This window comes from Coregonus clupeaformis, chromosome 13 (genome assembly GCF_020615455.1).
Source record: "Coregonus clupeaformis isolate EN_2021a chromosome 13, ASM2061545v1, whole genome shotgun sequence".
In the NCBI taxonomy this organism is placed as follows: domain Eukaryota; kingdom Metazoa; phylum Chordata; class Actinopteri; order Salmoniformes; family Salmonidae; genus Coregonus; species Coregonus clupeaformis.
Window position 1 is genome coordinate 29581452 of NC_059204.1, and position 24243 is coordinate 29605694.

General features: G+C 43.1%; 1 protein-coding gene across 2 annotated transcripts in view; it reads right to left on the reverse strand.

Moving 5' to 3' along the window:
* dpysl3 (dihydropyrimidinase like 3) overlaps positions 1-24243 on the reverse strand; it is a 47885-nt gene that overhangs the window by 12169 nt on the left and 11473 nt on the right. For both annotated transcript variants that reach the window (XM_041893618.2, XM_041893617.2), the window contains exons 4-11: positions 24022-24186; positions 20132-20193; positions 19459-19539; positions 17112-17180; positions 4994-5114; positions 3720-3876; positions 1797-1938; positions 238-408 (exon numbers count right to left, since the gene is read on the reverse strand). In XM_041893618.2, the coding sequence (XP_041749552.1) occupies positions 238-408; positions 1797-1938; positions 3720-3876; positions 4994-5114; positions 17112-17180; positions 19459-19539; positions 20132-20193; positions 24022-24186 (968 nt within the window). The remainder of the gene's footprint in view (positions 1-237; positions 409-1796; positions 1939-3719; positions 3877-4993; positions 5115-17111; positions 17181-19458; positions 19540-20131; positions 20194-24021; positions 24187-24243) is intronic.

Here is a 24243-nt window from a genome sequence, read left to right on the forward strand (position 1 = left end):
ATCTGCTAAACACGTGTATGTGACCAATAGAATTTGATTTGATTTGATTTGTAGTCGCTGTCAATTGTTCATGTATGTTTTATGTTTTTAAGTCTTTTATGTTTGACCATGGAAACCCATTTCATGAAGCTCCCGACGAACAGTTCTTGTGCTGACGTTGCTTCCAGAGGCAAAACCACTTTCCCTAAAAAATTAATACATGTGAACTTTCTTCACCCCTAGCCTTTGACCTCTTACCGAGTTGTGTGTCTTGGCGGTGATGGTGCGGACAGCATCTGAGTCCCAAATGACCAGGTCAGCATCGGAGCCCACAGCTATCCGGCCCTTACGGGGGTACAGGTTTAGGATCTTGGCGGCGTTGGTGCTCGTCACAGCAACAAACATGTTCTCGTCCATCTTGCCAGTGGTCTGAGTGAGCAGAAAAAAATGCTGACTTGTCAAAATGTTATAATGGTGAAGTGCCACCTAAACAAAGAAGTTAAATAAAGACGCTTTTCCAGCTGACTGGTGGGTGGTGGTACTCTTGTAGTTGCACGCAAGAACACACACACACACACACACACGCACGCACACACACACACACACACACACACACCCTGTCAATGCTAGAGCTGAGACCATGTGTTTTTTGCCATAATTCTGAGGCAAAGCTGCACCACAACTCTTCATTCATAACACAGCTGTCAAGAAAATACAAACCCAAGTCTGTTTGCACATGAATGAGCAAGAACAACAATTAGGAGAAAAAAAAATAGATCTATACTGTTATATTGTGGGGGGACAGATCCAGAGATAGAGAGCGAAAACAAGAGTACTCATAGAAACACTAAACCACACTACCAGAGGCATTAGGGAAGAGGACAGAGGAGGAGCTGCAGTGAACTGTGGAGAATGTGCAGCATTAACTGGAGGAAGTACTCAGAGTAGCTAAGACGGTTCAGAGGGAACAATGTAAAGAGAGGGTTAGTGAGGGCTAGCGAAGCGGAGAAAACAAGGACATGAAAGAAAGAGACAGGATGGTCCCAGTAGGTATTAAATAGAACGTTGTGGCCCCGCCCACCTTGGGGGAAAACAACCCACGTCTCACAGCAAAATATACCCCATTGGCTCACAGCAAAAACTTGACAATTTTTTAATAATGTTCTTGTTGTCTGCTTGTTTAAGTCAATTACAAAACTCTTTGTAAGGAAAGATTACTTTCAAAATTGTCTGCTTCCAAGTGTTTTCACTACTTAGAAAAACTAAATATTGTAGGGCTTCCCTCATGCCCCTTTTCATGAGCACCGTGAGTGAGTGCTAGCTAGCTACCAACCAGAACATTAAGCTAACCAAGACCAACAACACAAACAACCGGACTATACAGCTACAAGTAGTGAGTGGAGTTACACACGGACTATACTAAACAAGTTAAATATCTTACCTGTAATGAAATGTTTTCCACACACATAGCTATGTGTAGCCTACTTGGACAACAGGTCCCCACAATTTAAGTATTTTAAAAAATCGACAACAAAGTCTCTTTTACACTGGGGGTCAATGGAAAATAATGTTTGCTTTCCCCAATTTGTGGGCATGGTCGAGGGGAATTCCTTATTATGACATGAATACAGACTCGGAGTATGCATTCGAAATAGCACCCTATTTCCTATATAGTACACTTTTGACCAGAGCCATATGGGCCCAAGTCAAAAGTAGTGCACTATAAAGGGAATAGGGTGCTTTTTTGGACGCATGCAAAGAAAGAGAGCGAGACATATGCAATGCAGACAGGTGTCCATCGATCCATCCATCCTCACCACAGCCTTCTCCCAGATGAGGGACATCCTCTCCTCCACTCCGTTCACACCCTCAGGGATCTGAGTGAAGTCATCCTTCCCTATGGCCTTCTGGGCCACGCTGAAGGTGCAGTGGGCACTGCCAGTCACGTTCAGGTCACCACTGGGAGGGAGGGAGAGAGAGAGAAGAGAGAGAAGAGAGAGAGAGAGAGAGAGAGAGAGAGAGAGAGAGAGAGAGAGAGAGAGAGAGAGAGAGAGAGAGAGAGAGAGAGAGAGAGAGAGAGAGAGAGAGAGAGAGAGAGAGAGAGTGAGAGAGAACTTAGCCATGGCTGTGCAGCTGAAACATGCTATTTACATTACATTACATTTTAGTCATTTAGCAGATAACAGTAGTAAGAAATGTGTTGAGATGCAGTATGTTGTACATCGCACACAACAGTGGCTTTCAGCAGCAGATTCAATTATTAAAACACCCCTACCAGAGTAAAACTCTGACAGGTACTGCTTCAGACCTGAAATAATTGCTTTACTTCATAGCTGTGATCTACGATCCCTTAAGGCACATGTGTCAAACTCATTCCACGGAGGGCCGAGTGCCTGCAGGTTTTCACTCCACCCTTGTACTTGATTGATGAATTAAGGTCACTGATTAGTAAGGAACCCTCACCTGGTTGTCTAGGGCTTAATTGAAAGGAAAAAACTAAAACCTGCAGACGCTCAGCCCTCTGTGGAATTAGTTTAACACCCCTGCCTTAAGGAGTCACTGACCACCTTCCGGAGACACTTGAAACCCTACCTCTTTAAGGAATACCTGGAATAGTATAACAGCAATCATTCTAGGGGGAAAGGGTGGTTGTCCCACTGGCTATCCTAAGTTGAATGCACCAATTTGTAAGTCGCTCTGGATAAGAGTGTCTGCTAAATGACTTAAATGTCAATGTCAAACTGGAAAAAGTTTATTCGATACAGAAAAGCTGGAAAAGCTCACATCCAGCTGGAATAGCTGAGACAACACAGCAGAGCTGGGACTAAAGTAGATAGATTACTCTGAGTCAAGTGCCAAGGTCTCCTCTTTCCAGCTATAGATGTCTTCCCTTTCTTACACAGCACTCTTACATTCCTAACAGACAAACAGACCAACTTGTGCAACCATATGTGTATATTGATGTGTATATTGGTGTGTATATTGATGTGTATAGTGTATATTGATGTGTATAGTGTATATTGAGGTGTATATTGATGTGTATTTTTATTGTCTATTGATGTGTATAGTGTATATCAATGTGTATATTGATGTGTATAGTGTATATTGATGTGTATGTTGATGTCTATTAATGTGTATATTGATGTGTATGGTGTATATTGATGTGTATAGTGTATATTGATGTGTATATTGAGGTGTATAGTGTATATTGATGTGTATATTGATGTGTATAGTGTATATTGATGTGTATAATGATGTGTATATTGATGTGTATCGTGTATATCGAGGTGTATATTGATGTGTATTTTGATGTCTATTGATGTGTATAGTGTATATCAAGGTGTATATTGATGTGTATTTTGATGTCTGTTGATGTGTATAGTGTATATTAATGTGTATATTGATGTGTATAGTGTATATTTTTGTGTATATTAATGTGTATTTAGATGTCTATTGATGTGTATAGTGTATATTGATGTGTATTTTGATGTCTATTGATGTGTTTAGTGTATATTGATGTGTATTGATCTGTAAAAGAGACCTTGGTCTCAGCATGACTCCCTGTCAAAATAAAGGTTCAATAAATAATAAATCCATCATGAGGTTAGAAGCGCCTCCAGAACCCTTTCAGTCTAATATGTTTGCACCCTTCAATTGACATAGAACACAGAGAGGAAAGATGCAGCGAGGACATGATAGGTCAGTGGAGTGTCATACAGTCAACAGGGGGCGCTCTTTACCTGGCCAGTAATGTGTTCAGGTAGTCTGGGGTGGTTGGGTCCGGGCTGAGGGGGGGTGATGTCACAAAGGAGGCGGCCTTGGCCCAGTTCTTGCTCCAATAGTGTGTCCCGTCAGTCCCAAGGCTGGCCGTGATTGGCTCGCCAAACACAACGTTACCTGGGAACAAGATGTTATCACCCAGGGTGAGACTACATTAAATCAACTCACCTTAAGTTCCTAAAAATGTACTCACTCGTTAACTTGCTAGGTTTATCCCAGGTCAGTGCCAGTAGCAAATTTACAATGTCCAGTATCCTTGCACATTTTAAATGTGGTACTGGCACTGACCCTGTAAAGATGTATAGCTTCAATTCTCCAGTTTTTTTCTTCCTTTCTCATTTCTCCAGTTTTTTTTATACTATTTTGATATTGAATACTGCACTGATGGGAAGGGCTTGCAAGTTAAGCATTTCACTGTACTTGTGCATGTGACAAGTAAAGCTTGAAACATAAGAACTTAAGGGAGAATCTAACGGAACTAAAAGGTCTGAAATCCAGCTAAAGCAGCTTGTAGGAAAGATCTGATTGGTCTCCTAGCCTTGCCTCATGTTTATCTTTCCTGCTGCTATTTGCAAGTCTCTTTCCCTCTTTGGGCTCTGACATGACGAATCGTATGTCAGCGCTGAGGAACGGGGCCAGCCAGTGATGAAAGCAAGGCCTCCTGGGAGCACATCTCTGCACCAAGCGACCCTCACATGTTTCCTACATGAGGACATGCAAACAGCATTTTTCCCTTCCTCTCTTTTTCCTCTCATTTCAAAAAGTGTATATCTTTCTCTCCACCACGTACAAGAAGCCTACTCTCTCTCCCTGCTCCGCCGTGGGCTCCTGATGAATGGCAGAGACAGGTTTCTGACAGTTCGCTACGGTGAGCTCCGGGTGATAAGTTAGGGATCCATCTTGTATCCGGTGTGTCTACCAGACCAGACCTATAGTGTAAATCTAGAGTGTGAACCAAGACACCAGAATCAGCATATAAGGGCATAGGTGCATTCCTATCATCTGACAGAATAGGAGAGTTTAGGAGGCAACAGTGAAGTTGCACTAAGAGGTGAGGACAACCTTGAACTACCTTCAAGGGACATGCAGGTAAAGACATAGCTCTCGTGTTCTGATATGAAAGATAGATTATCTTGTTTCTATGCATTCATTGTGACTAACAAATATCTAAGTTAGCTGCCTACTTGACACAGTAATTAAAGCACAATCACAGCCACACTGGAAATCTGTGTACCTTTTTTCCTGGCCTGTGAGATGATGTCGGCAGCACTCTTGCTCATGACCTTGGTCACATACAGGGGGCAGTTGGTCTGGCTGGCAATGGTGATGGCGCGGAACACAGCCTCTGCCTCCAGCTAGATGGGGGAATCGACAGATAGACCGCGACACACACACACGCAGACAGACAGACAGGCAGACAGAACAATCAATTAGTCTCTGAACAGATTAAACTAACCCTGGACTGGTAATGTCCACTACTGCCAGTGCACTTGGACACACTCATTGACGATGAAATAATGAAAGATACGTGGAGAAGATACAGTGTGAGAGAACCATGCGTTGTCTGACTGTCTGGAGGGTGGAATAACATATCCTGGGGGTGCATCCCAATAATCTATCTTTCCTCCTAAAGTGTGCACTCGTTCACTCCTCCCCACAAATGTTTCAAAGCATTGGATTGGCGTAGGCATGGGCTAGACGGAGTTTCCATATACCAACAATTTCCTTTCAAATCTACAAAGGGAAGTGAACAAGTACACACTTTAGAAAGGAGATATTATTGGGATGCACCCAATGTGTTCTGCAGTAACCCAGTCTGCAAATGATCACTGATAGAGCAATGCCAGCCTTGATATGGGACCAAGCTCCACTCTGCTAGTGGTGTTGTCTAAATTAACTACAGTAAATGCAGATTAAGACAAATTCTGTATGCCTTACATTGTTTTGTTTGTTCCTGTAATATCCTGTGGTGTACCCTTGAGAAGGTTATACTATGACTTCTGGCTATACATAACTAGAAAATAACTACTGAACTTAGATTTTTTTTCAGATTCAGATTCAGAGTGTTTAATAGTTTATTCCATGACTGCCATACAATACAACACATGCGCACCCCGCGTGTCCCCGATCACCTCAACCGCGCACAGGCGGCTACTGAGCTCTAAACATTCATGACACAACAAGTTAAGTCTTTTTTTCTTCTCAAAGTCCATGGTTTAAACACTCAAAGCATTCTCTTTAGAACAATGTCTTTTTTTTACTGTCTTTGGGTCTCACCCTTTTTTCCCCCTGTTTTTTGTTAAGGGTAAGTTTCATAAGGGCTTTCCTTTGGTGGACAGGCTATCGCCTGTCTTCAGGTGGGCTTGATGTGGGGCTTGTGGTGGGCATCTGCCCTTGTTCCCCTTGCTCTATTTCTGTCTCTGACTGTTTGACTGCCACTGGGTTTGGCAGATGTGGCAGAGGAGTCACTGCCGGTGCTCCCCTTAGTGGTGGTAGGGCCTCCAGGCCCTGCGGTTGAGACACCCCTTCATCCACCATGTCTTCCCAAGTTACCTTCCACAGATGATTCAGGTGCTGGAGCCTCAGATCCTCACCGATTCTGACCACAAATGACTGAGGTCCCCTCTTTTGCTCTACAACTGCTTTCACCCATTTACACCCACCCCCCTCTCCGGTTTTTCACCTAGACTTTTTCACCTTCCACAATCTGATGTACTGTGTGATGTGTCACATCATGGGATGCTTTTTGTCTGTCCCGCTGTGCATCTACAGCTTTTTCCAATTGTGGTTTTAACAAAGTGTTAGATTAATTTGGATTTTAAGAATAATGACTAAAGAATTTCACCCCAAACACAGTATAAATGTTAGAATTATCATGTAGTGTCAACCCACTAACAGAGGGGGCGTTACTAACCATTCAAGGGGGAAGGCGGGAACTGTTTAAGAAAGCCACCTAAAGGTGGGAGGAGCATAGTGTCTTTGTTTGTCAAGGGGTATAAAAAACAGGATATTTGTGTTTTTGAGCAGAGCTCTCCTTGAATAAAATTTACCGATAATTACTTGTGGATTGTGGACGTTGAATCATTGATGATTAAAACCAGAGCTTTACAACCTCTGGTAATGATTCAAGCTTAGGTTGAATTAGAGATAGAAATTCACATGACAGATTGGTCCTTCGAGCGGAGCTTAATACATCTTTATCGTTCTAGAGACACCGAAATCCGTGCACGGCCGGGTGATCGCATCCGTGAAGAATAGTCCTGGCCTTCGACGTTAAGGTTAATAAACAGGCCGGTGATTACTCTTTATGAACGATAAAGACGTTAACAAGTTTGAAAAAGCATTTTAATCCAGACTGCGAGGAAAAGGTCAGTAATTTTTATTCATGGATTTTTGGTAAAATGAGTTGAACTTAGTTACCAAAGTCAAAGAAGGTAATAATTATTACGACAGGAAGGGTCCGCAATTGATCCTAGAGGTAAATAGCTATTACAAAAAAAAAACTAGTCCGAAATGACATGAAAGTGAATTGCAATCACAAATGTAAACTAGTTAATATTGTCATTGTACGAATTGCAGTATGACAGTATAAACAGGGAAATAATTATCATCGTGTGAGAGGGATGTGTCAGGAGTTCTATATACGACTGGGCATTTGCTAGAACTTTGCAAACAAGTTTGACAGATGATAAGGTCGTATATGTGTGAGACTTAATCCCTCGGGAGACGTGATCATTATTTCAGGGGTGGAGGAAAAAATAAGTCGCGTGAGGAAAATTGGGTAACTTACTCTTTTCATGAAACCGGAGTTTTAAATAGAAACTCTGGGTTAGGGGTTAAATAATTTTAAAGGGTTAATTACAAAAGCAAGAGGCGCACTAAGAGATTAGCTCCTACGAAAATAATTCGGGAGTGAATTATTTAAAAAACAAAAAGGGGGGAGGGATTTCTTATTGTTCCGCCATGGGAAAGACATCTTCTAAACAAGTCCGAGAATTAACGGGAGATGAAAGAAATATGTTTTATGGATCCATTTGGGAGAAGAGGTATGAATTTATTGGGCATCTCGAAGTAGAAAAATTAGAATTTATGATCAAACAGATGCATGTAGACTGGAACTAAGTTGAAAGAACAGCGGAAGGAGGGGCTAAAGACAGCGAGTGTGTTTTTTTTAAGCGCGAAAATGCTTTAACGGGGACAAAGGAATATTTAACCATCGTGACTGCAGGGGAAAAGGAGGATGGCAGTCAATATATTTGGTTCAACGGGTAAAATGTTTGAAAAAATGATTAGTGTCAATTAAGAATTGGTTAAAAACACCACAAAGCGATTATTTGAGAGGTACCTATAAAGTCCAACGATGTGGTCCTCTGTAGCTCAGCTGGTAGAGCACGGCGCTTGTAACGCCAAGGTAGTGGGTTCGATCCCCGGGACCACACATAATAAAAAATGTATGCACGCATGACTGTAAGTCGCTTTGGATAGAAGCGTCTGCTAGATGGCATATTATTATGCATGTGTCTGAACTTTCGCACTCAAACGTAGACGTACGTAATGGGTGAGAAGGTGGAGAATATTTGCGTTTTTGGTCAGTTGGCAGACGCTCTGGTCCGGAGCGACTTGAAAAACCAATAGAGAGTTGAATTGAACTATTCTGTTGTGTTGGGCATTTGAATGGCATAAGGTGAAATATGTGTGTATGAGGAAATTCAACGGCGGGTATGAATGATAACCGGATACTACTTAGTATTTGGTTGGTTAAATGCTAAATAAAAGATTTGAGGCGTGGTTATGGGGTAACTAGGAAGACGCACTTATTCAATAGAGAATGGGTGGAGAGAGAGTTTTTACGTGTATTAAAAGTTGCATAAGATAACTTTAGTAGTATTCTAAATAATCTATGAAAATATGTTACAAGTACGAATGACATTATTTCCTAAGAAGATAGATTGTAGGGAAGTTTCCCGCGCCTCCCCCATAATGTAGGAAGGAGCAGGAGAGGGGGGGAATGAGAGACAGGACATTGTTCAAATGGTAGGAATGTCATTAAGTGTATGCTGATAAATAATATCAAGCATTTGTTTTATTGATTGGGGCCGAATCAGAGAAAACTGTTAAATATATTGAATAGCGAACTGAAAATGAAAGGCATGGAATACAAATAATTGGAAAATTTTAAAACTATAATTTATTTTCGTTACAAGGAAGCAAGTGGCATTGGCTGTTGTGCTGGGGGAATAGCGCCAGCCTGTGGTGGGTTCTAGATTTGTTATAAATAACTTTATATTTTAAACTAAAATGAATAGACTACAACTGGAACATCAGAAAAAGGACAATATAATCCGTAATAGTTATTATAATTATTATTGATAATTATTGCAGTTTTTACAAGATAAGAGATTGTTTGATTGGATTACTAATTGATTCTGAACTGAATGAAAGTCGAATTTAGCCGCCATAAAGACAAAGGAAGTGGGAGGAGCAATAAAGAAGCAAAAGACAATCTCAAAAATGAAAGGCATGGCAATTGGTTGATAAATAACCTAAGGGAATGTTTAGGAAGGTGGAAAAAATTGACACATAAGCAGAACTATGTGTCAAGAGGGGGGAAGAGGCTAATTGTATTAGATAATATACGAAGGAGAGGACAAAATACAAAAAAAAAAAAACATTTTTTAGATAGTCTAAAAAGAGAATGCAGTCAGAAATTGTTACATTAATCTGAACATGTGTGAAGATAGTTTATTAACCACACCCGTATGTCAGAGGTTTTGTGCCCCACAGGTGAACTAAAGGAGAAGGTGACCCACTATCTAACCAGGTGACTGGTGAGCATCCAGTCACTAGAAGGAAAACTGGAAGCAGGCCTGTTGGGAAGGGCCCTATCAGGTTATGTTGGTAACCACCTTGGCCATTAGAATAGCAGAGAGAGGAACCCGGGTCCATGTTACCCACTGCACGAAGGTAGGACCACATACAAGCACCGCTTAGCACACGCAGAGTTGACGAGCGAAACTGCGCCACAGGGTGCGGGGGTCATCTCTGTCAACAAAGATCTCCTACCCAGACCTATCATCACTGTAGTGTGTTCCTAGGGTGTGAGTATGGGGTGGTACCGAGAAGAAGGACTCAAGACAGGAGAGGGTTGGCGGTTTTTGGGAATATGGGTGACCCTGAGCTGCATCATAGTCTCGGCGATAGTCGTGGTAGGTCAAAATCCACCACCACCTCGCACCAATTACGCTATGGCCTTACAACATTTTTAAGAAATAAAGGGAAGCGACCCGACATACTGACCGTCAAGGGCGAGTGATCTACAAAATAGGAGTCAGAGAGGGGTGGGGAGTAAGATTCAAAATTAGGATTAGGGATCTTATCAGAGCGGATAAGCAAGCAACAGGGGATTATAAGATCCCGTTGTATTTATGTTCAGCTCCCTCGGCAGATTGTTCCTGGGCTCAGGTATTTAGATATACTGGGGGACGGAGATATGAGACGGGGGGGGGGGCTGGACGTCAAGATGGAGGATAAGAAGGTATAACGACAGCCCACGGAAATGGTAGTAACAATAGTAAAAGTCACTAAAGAGGACATGAGAAGAACTTACTGGGCTTGCGCGGACGTATACGGACGGGATACTTGTCTAAGATTATATTTGATGGAGTCAAAAGATATAGAGGGAGCAGGTACTGTCATTAATCCACTAACAGCAAAAGACCGAGTAAATCAGTCAAGGGATGACGGAGTCAATTCAACTAACCCGTCCACTATGAAAGATTTTCTCCTCCAAGAATGGAACAATGGGGAAGTGGAGGGGTCCCTGATGAGAATCTCTGGTTAAAGTGGATGAAATACACCGCTAGGGCCTTGGGGAGACCAATTGTTATGCATGCTCCATTGGGCGACCAACAATGTTGACCGCCCCAATGCCAAAGGCAATGTTTCCCTGTGTATTAGACCTGGGGTCCAATCAAAAAGAGCCAAATTGCACAGGGATTGGGCTGGCAAAATTGACATACTCGGCCAGCCCACCTAGATTCACTTTAACTCCTGGCGAATACCAGTGTTACAGACATAGAAATGGCACCCGTAACTTGGGTGATTTTGATGGCTGTAAGGAGATAATTAATGTGACTGATTTAGATAAGGAAGGAAGGGGGAAAAAAATTAGGAACCTAACCATCCCTCTGACTGATGTGTGGTGGGCGTACACTAAAAAAGGGAGCATTCGGCAGGCATTACCAGAGGGATGGGTGGGTACTTGTGCACCAGTATTTTTGGTCCAACCTGTAAGAATTGGTCATCAAAGACCAGTGACAGGAAGAATAATTAGGAGAAAAATAAATAAGTCAGGAAGGAAATAGCCCAATTTGGATAGATGGTATAGGCATCCCCAGGGGTGTTCCAGACGAATACAAAGCTATAAATCAAATATGGGAGAGTTTTACTACAAAAAAATTCTGGTGGGTGACAAACAAAAATATGGATTGGATAAGTTATATCTATTACAACCAACAACGATTTATTGACAAGACTAGTGATGCAGTAAAGGGGATCTCTGAGCGATTATCCGCCATCCCGCTCATAACTTAGTAGAGGTTGGTTCTAGATCAGGCAGAAAGGGCCGGTGTCTATAGAAAGATAAGCCATTGTTGCATATTTATCCCTAACAACACCACACCGGATGGGACAGTCACCAGAGCTCTTACAGAATTAACTGCACTAAGTGAAGGATGAACTGAACTCAGAAGTTAGTACATTGTGGATAGGGTGGTTTGATTAAATATTTGGTAAATGGAAAACCCTAGCAGCCACCATCTTAGGAGCGATCAGTGTTTGTATGGGTATTCTTGTATTATGTGGTTGTTGTCTTGTTCCCTGTGTCCGAGGATTGGTGAGTCAGGCGTTGATGAAATGCAGTATCTAAACAATGATGAGAGATGGACTGACTCCGGACTCTGACCAGGGGAATGTGAAAAACAATCCTCCAGGCTTGGTGGATGACGAGGATTTGGACCCTGAAAGACCGCAATTGGATGAAATGTTTATTAGTTCTGATGTGATCTCTGAGATTAATCATGCTTGTAAAATACATTTATCCTGAATGTGGGAATATTTAGTCAAAGGGGTGGATTGTTAGATTAATTTGGATTTTAAGAATAATGACTAAAGAATTTCACCCCAAACACAGTATAAATGTTAGAATTATCATGTAGTGTCAACCCACTAACAGAGGGGGCGTTACTAACCATTCAAGGGGGAAGGCGGGAACTGTTTAAGAAAAGCCACCTAAAGGTGGGAGGAGCATAGTGTCTTTGTTTGTCAAGGGGTATAAAAAACAGGATATTTGTGTTTTTGAGCAGAGCTCTCCTTGAATAAAATTTACCGATAATTACTTGTGGATTGTGGACCTTGAATCATTGATGATTAAAACCAGAGCTTTACAACCTCTGGTAATGATTCAAGCTTAGGTTGAATTAGAGATAGAAATTCACATGACACAAAGTCAGTTGTGTTTGGATCTCCCGCTTGAGGAACAGTTCCGCAGGCGTCCTCCCAGTCAGTGAGTGGGTTGTGCTCCTGTGGTGTTTCAGACAGGTGGGTCTGTGTTATGTGCTCCTGAGGAACAACCTTAACCAAAGCTTGCTTCAGTATCTGCACTGAGCGTTCTGCTACGCAATTCGTGGCTGGGTGGTACGGTGGGGTCAGGGTGTGTTTAATGCCGTTTGCTCTGGTCCACTGGGCCCACTCTGTAGACCGGAACTGGGGGCCATTATCCGAGACCACCTCCTCAGGAATCCCATAGGCTGCAAAGATCCTCCTCATATAGTCGATCGTATTGGTGGATGTACAGTGCCTTGCAAAAGTATTCATCCCCCTTGGCGTTTTTCCTATTTTGTTGCATTACAACCTGTAATTTAAATTGATTTTTATTTGGATTTCATGTAATGGACATACACAAAATAGTCAAAATTGGTGAAGTGAAATGAAAAAATTAATTGTTTCAAAAAAGTATATAAAATAAATAACGGAAAAATGGTGCGTGCATATGTATTCAACCCCTTTGCTATGAAGCCCTTAATAAGATCTGGTGCAACCAATTACCTTCAGAAGTCACATAATTAGTTAAATAAAGTCCACCTGTGTGCAATCTAAGTGTCACATGATCTGTCACATGATCTCAGTATATATACACCCATTCTGAAAGGCCCCAGAGTCTGCAACACCACTAAACAAGGCGCACCACCAAGCAAGCACCATGAAGACCAAGGAGCTCTCCAAACAGGTCAGGGACAAAGTTGTGGAGAAGTACAGATCAGGGTTGGGTTATAAAAAAATATCAGAAACTTTGAACATCCCACGGAGCACCATTAAATCCATTATTAAAAAATGGAAAGAATATGGCACCACAACAAACAGGCAAGGAGGGCATTAATCAGAGAGGCAACAAAGAGACTAAAGATAACCCTGAAGGAGCTGCAAAGATCCACAGCGGAGATTGGAGTATCTGTCCATAGGACCACTTTAAGCCGTACACTCCACAGAGCTGGGCTTTACGGAAGAGTGGCCAGAAAAAAGCCATTGCTTAAAGAAAGAAATAAGCAAACACGTTTGGTGTTTGCCAAAAGGCATGTGGGAGACTCCCCAAACATATGGAAGAAGGTACTCTGGTCAGATGAGACAAAAATTGAGCTTTTTGGCCATCAATGAATATGTCTTGCGCAAACCCAACACCTCTCATCACCCCGAGAACACCATCCCCACAGTGAAGCATGGTGGTGGCAGCATCATGCTGTGGGGATGTTTTTCATCGGCAGGGACTGGGAAACTGGTCAGAATTGAAGGAATGATGGATGGCGCTAAATACAGGGAAATTCTTAAGGGAAACCTGTTTCAGTCTTCCAGAGATTTGAGACTGGGACAGAGGTTCACCTTCCAGAAGGACAATGACCCTAAGCATACTGCTAAAGCAACACTTGAGTGGTTTAAGGGGAAACATTTAAATGTTAAATAATATTTTTGTCACGATCGTCGGGAACAGAGGACCAATGCGCAGGGTTGAACGCAAACATATTTATTTAATCTGAAAGATAACACGAACAAAACAACAAAACGATAACGTGACGTCCTTAGCTCAAACACAACCTACTAGGAACACGGAACAAGATCCCACAACACCTGTGGGAACACAGCCTGTCTAAATATGGCTCCCAATCAGAGACAACCAGCAACAGCTGACACTCGTTGCCTCTGATTGGGAACCACTCTGGCCAACATAGAAACACAATACTAGATAGAATCTACACACCCTGGCTCAACATAACAGTGTCCCCAGAGCCAGGGCGTGACAATTTTGCATCTTCAAAGTGGTAGACATGTTGTGTAAATCAAATGATACAAACCCCCCAAAAATCCATTTTAATTCCACGTTGTAAAGCAACAAAATAGGAAAAATGCCAAGGGGGTGAATACTTTCGCAAGTCACTGTAGTCGATGTCATGGCTTCCACTTCAATCCATTTTGAATGGCTGTCAATCAGCACAAGGAAATGCTGTTGATCCTTCTCTGCTAATTCCAATGTGTAAAAGCTGCCACACTCAATTTGGCCATTTCCAGCAGTGTAGCGTTGCAGGGTTTGGCAGGTTCCTCACTGACATACAAATGTCACATTGTTTCACTTTGTTTTCAAGGTCTTTAACTAGCGCTGGCAGACACACATGGTTTTCTCCCAGTGCCTTCATGCGGCACATTCCAGGGTGCCCCTCATGCAGGTCGGTGAGTAAACTCACTTGCATTTCTGTGGGTATGATTACTCGGCAACCCCAGAGTAGACAGCCTTTGTCAGTTGATAGCTGCAGTCTTCTGGTGAAGTATCCCTGTAGCTCCTATCTTTCTACATAGCTCGGCCAGCCATGCATTGTGAAGTCCAACACTTTGAACAACACCGCGTCTCTCTTTGTCCCCATGGCAATGTCTGTGGCTTGTAGTAGTATGTCGTCCCACGCTGCAAAGTAGAAGACATTACCAGCCGTTTCTGGTGCCTCCATTCCGTCCAGTGGTACCCGGGATAATGTGTCAGCATTAAAGTGTTTGGCTGAGAGGTGGTATTCGATGTCATACCGGTAGGCTGATAGAATGGTGGCATTCTTGAGGTTGACAGAGTAGGTTGTCTTCGGTCCGAAGATGAACAGGAGTGGTTTGTGATCTGTGACTACAGTAAATCTGCGGCCATAAAGATACTTGTGAAATGTCTTAACTCCAAAGATCAGAGAGCCAACCTTTATTTCTCCATCTGCGCATAGTTTTTCTCACTGGCACTGAGGATTCGGGAGGTAAATGCTATGGGTCTTTCGCCCCCATTCTCAAAAACATGTGAAATCACTGCTCCAAACCCCTACAACGAGGCATCACAAGCCAAGCGTAAGGGTCTCTTGGTGTCGTAGTGCACCAACCACTGACTGTCCAGTAACATCTGCTTACTTTTGTGGAAGACATATTCGCACAGTTTTTTCCATTGCCGCTATTTGTTGCTTTGTAGCAGCTTGTGGAGGGGCTTCAGTACAATGGCTGTGAGTTTCTTTTCTGTGGGATGAAGCCCGTCTGTATCCACCCGGTGCCCTAGGTACTCCACGATGTACCTTGGTGATTATGTTCTCCCCCTCCAGTCTTGTCAGTTCTTTTTCTACCTTTTCTCGTAAAGGCGTAATGAACAGGGCGTGGCTTGTGAAACTTTGGGTTGGCCTCTGGTTTCATCTTGATGTCCGCTTTGAACTCCAAGATCAGGCCTAAACCCTCTTTGAAATCCTCTTTGTGTTTCTCCAACACTTTGTTGAGGAACAGTGGCTTTTTTGTCATTCACTTGGCAAATGCGCTCCCTGTCTAACCGGATGTGTTTTAACCGGTTTCTCCCCAGTACCGCTCGTTTGTTGCCTTTGCGCATTGCGTCTCGTACTGCACTGGTACTGTGAGTCTGCCCAGCAGTGGTATTGCATTAGTTTTTTCTCCAGTGGGATGTGTGCTAAAGCCTAAATGCTCTCTGAGATGACGGTGACTGCAGCTCCTGTGTCTACTTGCATTACAACTGGTGTGTCGTTCAGTTTCACTTCAACAACAATTCCTTGAGTAGTGTCAGTCGCTCTGAACACTGAAAACTGTTTCATGTCATCATCTGCATTTTCTCCTGTCTCATTGCTTTCTGTGATTAGCATTGCTTTGTTGCTATTTTTAGCTTTCCTGCACACTTTTGAGCACTCGTATCTACAGTTCTGAGAATTGTGTTTCTATCCACAACAGTAGCATTTTGGCTCTATGCCCATTTCTCCTTCCCCCTTTTGCAAAAGGGGGACATAATCAGCAATGCTTTCCCTCTCATTCTGATCACGTTGGTGTAAACATAATCTTTCCTCTATTATCAAAGGCCGCGGCCTGTAGTGAGTGCTCAGTGCCTCGGTAACCTCATCATAGTCTTTATCGCTTGGTTTGTTAGGGGCTACCAAGCTTTTCAACAATCCATAGGCCCTGCTACCAATGACTGACTGTCCTCGGTGATATCAATAGCTGTCATCCAGAGTTCCAGTCTCTCAAGGTAAGAATCAAAATCCTCCTTTATATCGACAGACATGTGTCCAATGAGCGCCATGATGATGTTAGGCTAGCTGTTTACCGAAGACATTCGTAGTTGGTTAAACTGAGAAAAAAGTATTTATACCTCGCTGGGTTCACATCAACCCTTCTCGTCGCCAATGTAATATCCTGTGGTGTACTCTTGGTAAGGTTATGGCTATGACTTATGGCTATGACTAATGGCTATGACTTTTGGCTATGCATATCTAGTAAATAACTACTAGAGAGAGAGAGCGCTGCACTTGAGCTTGATTTAGTCCATGACTGCCATACAATACAACCCACGTGCACCCCGAGCGTCCCGAGTACTCAAATCGGGCGCAGGCGGCTACTACATTACAGTTCCAATAAACGACTACAATTGAGATAATTACCAGAGTGCTGTGTATTTTTACTGTTGGTCTGTATTTGTCAGAAAACAGACGTGTGTAATAACAAACGTGTGTACATAGTTATTTAACGGATTCCACAAAATTCAGCTGAGACACACACGCACACACAGAGAGAGAGAGATAGAGAGAGCGAGAGAGAGAGAGAGAGAGAGAGACGCACACACACAGAGTGAGAGAGACACACGCACACACACACAGAGAGAGAGAGACACATGCACATGCACAAACACACAACCTTATTAAGTAGACACACACACACAGAGACAGAGGCACACGCACGCGCACACACACACACAAACACACACACACACAACCTTATTATGTATAGAGCCTCACCTCCTCTGGCCTGCTCAGCACGTGTCCCTCTGGTCCAGTGATGCCCATCTCCAGCATGCGTGCCTGCTCCTGTGACAGACAGACAGACAGAGGGACCATGTTCACACCAATTCACCCCAGGCTCTGACACACCCACCCACACACACACACACACACACACACACACACACACATACAGTGAGGGGAAAAAAAGTATTTGATCCCCTGCTGATTTTGTACGTTTGCCCACTGACAAAGAAATGATCAGTCTATAATTTTAATGGTAGGTTTATATGAACAGTGAGAGACAGAATAACAACAACAAAATCCAGAAAAACGCATGTAAAAATTTTTATAAATTGATTTGCATTTTAATGAGGGAAATAAGTATTTGACCCCCTCTCAATCAGAAAGATTTCTGGCTCCCAGGTGTCTTTTATACAGGTAACGAGCTGAGATTAGGAGCACACTCTTAAAGGGAGTGCTCCTAATCTCAGTTTGTTACCTGTATAAAAGACACCTGTCCACAGAAGCAATCAATCAATCAGATTCCAAACTCTCCACCATGGCCAAGACCAAAGAGCTCTCCAAGGATGTCAGGGACAAGATTGTAGACCTACACAAGGCTGGAATGGGCTACAAGACCATCGCCAAGCAGCTTGGTGAGAAGGTAACAACAGTTGGTACGAATATTCGCAAATGGAAGAAACAAAAAAGAACTGTCAATCTCCCTCAGCCTGGGGCTCCATGCAAGATCTCACCTTGTGGAGTTGCAATGATCATGAAAATGGTGAGGAATCAGCCCAGAACTAAACGGGAGGATCTTGTCAATGATCTCAAGGCAGCTGGGACCATAGTCACCAAGAAAACAATTGGTAACACACTACACCGTGAAGGACTGAAATCCTGCAGCGCCCGCAAGGTCCCCCTGCTCAAGAAAGCACATATACAGGCCCGTCTGAAGTTTGCCAATGAAGATCTGAATGATTCAGAGGAGAACTGGGTGAAAGTGTTGTGGTCAGATGAGACCAAAATCGAGCTCTTTGGCATCAACTCAACTCGCCGTGTTTGGAGGAGGAGGAATGCTGCTTATGACCCCAAGAACACCATCCCCACCGTCAAACATGGAGGTGGAAACATTATGCTTTGGGGGTGTTTTTCTGCTAAGGGGACAGGACAACTTCACCACATCAAAGGGACGATGGACGGGGCCATGTACCGTCAAATCTTGGGTGAGATCCTCCTTCCCTCAGCCAGGGCATTGAAAATGGGTCGTGGATGGGTATTCCAGCATGACAATGACCCAAAACACACAGGGCCAAGGCAACAAAGGAGTGGCTCAAGAAGAAGCACATTAAGGTCCTGGAGTGGCCTAGCCAGTCTCCAGACCTTAATCCCATAGAAAATCTGTGGAGGGAGCTGAAGGTTCGAGTTGCCAAACGTCAGGCTCGAAACCTTAATGACTTGGAGAAGATCTGCAAAGAGGAGTGAGACAAAATCCCTCCTGAGATGTGTGCAAACCTGGTGGCCAACTACAACAAACGTCTGACCTCAGTGATTGCCAACAAGGGTTTTGCCACCAAGTACTAAGTCATGTTTTGCAGAGGGGTCAAATACTTATTTCCCTCATTAAAATGCAAATCAATTTTTAACATTTTTGACATGCATTTTTCTGGATTTTCCTGTCTCTCACTGTTCAAATAAACCTACCATTAAAATTACAGATTGAGCATGTCTTTGTCAGTGGGCAAAAGTACAAAATCAGCAGGGGATCAAATACTTTTTTCCCTCACTGTACACACATACACACATACACACACACCAGCACCCCAAACAGAAAGATGGCAGAAAGTATTGAACCCTGCATCAATAACACATTGCATGGAGAGAGTGTTAACTGTTGTAGTGCTGATATAGAGGTGTAGTTAGTGCTATTCACCCTCATATTCACCCTGGACAGCTTTGGGGTATCTTTGGGACATGATACTATGCTGTGGGTTAAAAGCTGGGGCCCAGACAGCGAGGAAGCCTCTTTACAGTCCGGACAGACAGATCCCAGACACCCTAAGTATCTGAGGGAATCCAGACCAGCTATTAAGGCCCACCCAGCTCCCTCCCAGGACTCTACAGTCAGTCCTAACACAGACTAACATAAACTGCATCCACACATTACTGTCAGTGTGACTCCTGCACTAGCCACTCTCACCACTCACCCTTTCCTTCTGATACAGACTATATGGGAGTCAGATAAGTCTGGGGGAACCGGACAATGTATGACAATGTATGGGGCAGCACTGTGATAAAGGTCAAAGGTTAAAACAGGGAGGAGAAAGGAGGGGGTGGGTGGTTGTTGTGACAGGTGGGTTACCTCGGCGATGATCTCGCCGTTCTCAGCATGGACCTGCACAATGCCACCCATCTCTCCCAGGAAGGTAAAGATCTCATACAGCTGTAGAAACATCAATTGAACATAGTACAAACATGAATAGAACATAGTACAAACATGAATAGAACATAGAACAAACATGAATAGAACATAGTACAAACATGAATAGAACATGGTACAAACATGAATAGAACATAGTATAAACATGAATAGAACATAGTACAAACATGAATAGAACATAGTACAAACATGAATAGAACATAGTACAAACATGAATAGAACATAGAACAAACATGAATAGAACATAGTACAAACATGAATAGAACATAGTACAAACATGAATAGAACATAGTACAAACATGAATAGAACACAGTAAGGTGAATGGTCGCAGTCCACACACATCAGACTACAAATAGAAACCACACAATGTATGCTATTATAAAACACGGCTAAACTAGGCTTGCATGGGCTGCTTCAGTTTAAACGAGTCTATCATTACCACAATGCCTCCATATAGGCCACATGATTTGCAGACATGGTCATTTTTTCCATTGATTACAGTTTGGCGGGACTGTGTTTCACGTGCTTGCCAAGCAGAGCCGAGTAGGGCTCACCAACATGGTGTGTTGCTGTAGGCTAGCTAGCATACTGTACCTCACTGTTGCTCATCTGGTAGAAGTCCTTATAGGCCATGTAGACCTGGAAGGAGTTCACACCTGAGAGAGAGAGAGAGAGAGAGAGAGAGAGAGAGAGAGAGAGAGAGAGAGAGAGAGAGAGAGAGAGAGAGAGAGAGAGAGAGAGAGAGAGAGAGAGAGAGAGAGAGAGACAGAGAGAGACAGACAGAAAGCGAGAGAAGTAGCACATGAGCCAAACCCCAAACAGAGAAGAGTTCTGTGATAATTCCAGTTTATTCATTGAGCCAAACAGATTTGTATTTGTATTTTTATTTATTATGGATCCCCATTAGCTGCTGCCAAGGCAGATACTCTTCCTGGGGTCCGGCAAAATTAAGGCAGTTATACAATTTTTCATAACATTACAATACATTCATAACAGATTTCACAACACACTAAGTGTGTGCACTCAGGCCCCTACTCCACTACCACATATCTACAACACAAAATCCATGTGTACGTGTGTGTATAGAGCATATGTTATCATGTGTGTGTATGCATGTGTCTGTGCCTATGTTTGTGTGTCTTCACAGTCCCGCTGTTCCATAAGGTGTATTTTTATATATTTCTTTAAATCGGATTCTACTGCTTGCATCAGTTACCTGATGTGGAATAGAGTTCCATGTAGTCATGGCTCTATGTAGTACTGTGCACTTCCCATAGTCTGTTCTGGACTTGGGGACTGTGAAGAGACCTCTGGTGGCATGTCTTGTGGGGTATACATGGGTGTCTAAGCTGTGTGCTAGTCGTTTAAACAGACAGCTCGGTGCTTTCAACATGTCAATACCTCTCACAAATACAAGTAGTGATGAAGTCAATCTCTCCACACTTTGAGCCAGGAGAGATTGACATGCATATTATTAATGTTTGCTCTCTGTATACATCCAAGGGCCAGCCGTGCTGCGCTGTTCTGAGCCAATTGCAATTTTCCTAAGTCCCTCTTTGTGGCACCTGACCACACGACTGTACAGTAGTCCAGGTGCAACAAAACTAGAGCCTGTAAGACCTGCCTTGTTGATAGTTCTGTTAAGAAGGTAGAGTAGCGCTTTATTATGGACAGACTTCTCCCCATCTTAGCTACTGTTGTATCAATATGTTTTGACCATGACAGTTTACAATCCAGGGTTACTCCAAGCAGTTTAGTCACCTCAACTTGCTCAATTTCCACATTATTTATTACAGGATTTAGCTGAGGTTTAGGGTTTAGTGAATGATTTGTCCCAAATACAATGCTTTTTTAAATATTTAGGACTAACTTATTCCTTGCCACCCATTCTGAAACTAACTGCAGCTCTTTGTTAAGTGTTGCAGTCATTTCAGTCGCTGTAGTAGCTGACGTGTATAGTGTTGAGTCATCCGCATACATAGACACACTGGCTTTACTCAAAGCCAGTGGCATGTAGTTAGTAAAGATTGAAAAAAGTAAGGGGCCTAGACAGCTACCCTGGGGAATTCCTGATTCTACCTAGATTATGTTGGAGAGGCTTCCATTAAAGAACACCCTCTGTATTCTGTTAGACAGGTAACTCTTTATCCACAATATAGCAGGGGATGTAAAGCCATAACACATATGTTTGTCCAGCAGCAGATTATGATCGATAATGTCAAAAGCTGCACTGAAGTCTAACAAAACAGCCCCCACAATGTTTTTATCATCAATTTCTCTCAGCCAATCATCAGTGATTTGTGTAAGTGCTGTGCTTGTTGAATGTCCTTCCCTATAAGCGTGCTGAAAGTCTGTTGTCAATTTGTTTACTGTAAAATAGCATTGTATCTGGTCAAATACAATTTTTTCCAAAACTTTACTAAGGGTTGGTAACAGGCTGATTGGTCAGCTATTTGAGCCATTAAAGGGGGCTTTACTATTCTTAGGTAGCGGAATGACTTTTGCTTCCCTCCATGCCTGAGGGCACACACTTTCTAGTAAGCTTAAATTGAAGATATGGCAAATAAGAGTGGCAATATCGTCCGCTATTATCCTCAGTAATTTTCCATCCAAGTTGTCAGACCCCGGTGGTTTGTCATTGTTGATAGACAACAACAAAAAAATTCACCACTTCCACACTCATTTTACGGAATTCAAAATTACAATTCTTGTATTTCATAATTTGGTCAGATATACTTGGATGTGTAGTGTCAGCGTTTGTTGCTGGCATGTCATGCCTAAGTTTGCTAATCTTGCCAATGAATGAAAAAAATCATTAAAGTAGTTGGCAATATCAGTCCATTTTGTGATGAATGAGCCATCAGATTCAATGAATGATGGAGCTGAGTTTGCCTTTTTTCCCAAATTTTAATTGAAGGTGCTCCAAAGTTTTTTACTGTAATTCTTTTTGTCATTTATCTTTGTTTCGTAGTGTAGTTTCTTCTTTTTAATTCAGTTTAGTCACATGATTTCTCAATTTGCAGTACGTTTGCCAATGGGTAGTGCAGCCAGACTTTATTTGCCATTCCTATTGCCTCATCCCTCTCAACCATACAATTTTTAAATTCCTCATCAATCCACTGGGATTTAATAGTTTTTACAGTCATTTTCTTAATGGGTGCATGCTTAATAGTAACTGGGAAAAGCAATTTCATAAATGTGTCAAGTGCAACGTCTGTTTGCTCTTCATTACACACCACGGACCAACAAATATTCTTTACATCAACAACATAGGAATCACTACAAAATGTATTGTATAACCTCTTATACACTATATTAGGCCCAGCCTTTGGAACTTTGGTTTTCCTAGATATGGCTAATATATTGTGATCACTACATCCAATGGATAAAAATAACAGCATACAGTGTTCAGCTGCGCACTCTGATGACGTCACTCTGGTGACATCAAAGAGGGACAGTTCTCAAAGAGTCTGGTTCTAGATTGGAAGCAAACAGATGATCCCTCATCAAACCAGTTTCCCTTCATTGAACGTGACTGGAATTTAGGGCCTAACTATCATTACCCAGGAGGCCTGTCTTCTGCTCTCTGGACATTATGTGGCTATGCTGGGGTGGCCAAACGGACCTGTCCACTCTGTCCAGTGTCTGAGCTATCTAACTGGGTGTGAAACCACGGGGGGTCCTGTCAGGGCACCACACCCTCCTGCAGATGGACAGTGGTGGTCAGGGTGTTTGGGCCAGGGCCAGGTATGGACCACAGGTCCTGTGAGTGTACTGGACGCCAGGACCAGGACGCCTGTGGCTGTGGTTGGGGGTCAGACAGATTATGGGCCAGAGATAAGGAGGCGGAAGAAGCCACCACCGCTGATTGAGTTTCCTAGCTGCTGCCAGCAGTAACCCTGCTCATTATCTCTGCCTTTGGCCAGAGGATTAGGTATAATAGCACTGTCTGCCTGCCTGTGTGTGTCTGTCTGTCTGCCTGCCTTTCTGTGTGTGTCTGTCTGTCTGCCTGTCTGTCTGCACGCTTGTCTGTGTGTCTGTCTGCCTGTCTATCTGTCTGTCTGTCTGTATGCCTGCCTGCGTGTCTGTCTGTCTGCATGCGTGTGTATCTGTCTGTCTGTCTGTCTGCATGCCTGTGTGTCTGTTTGTCTCTCTGTCTGCATGCGTGTCTATCTGTCTGTCTGTCTGTCTGTCTGCATGCCTGTGTGTCTGTCTGCTTGATCCAGTACTATGGACTTTGTCTTGATCCAAGGTGGATCCTCACCTCTAAACTTAAAAGCATGGTCCTCTCAATCCAGTTGATATACAGACTGACAGATATTTGTGGTGAACAGAACCCTGCCTAACCCTTTGGTAGTCGATGTGTTTCCTCCCATAATATATGATCTGAGCATGTGGAAAAGTGCTATAGAAATAAAACCCATTTGAATTTCCATTTACTGTCTGTCAGACCTTCCCCTTGTTGTTGTGAAGTTGGCCGTTACCTTTTTCCTTGAGCAGTGTGTCCACCTCCTGCTTGACACTGTCGCTCCAGTGGGTAATGTCCACATGGAGGGAGTAGTCACAGCAGGTCTTCTCATCGGCCCAGCTCCTCCACTGCTCAAAGGCCTCGATCAGACTGCTGCCCGGCTCCGGGATCACATGGTCCACTGCAGGGAGGGAGGGAGGGAGGGAGGGAGGGCAGAGGGAGGGAGGGAGGGAGGTAG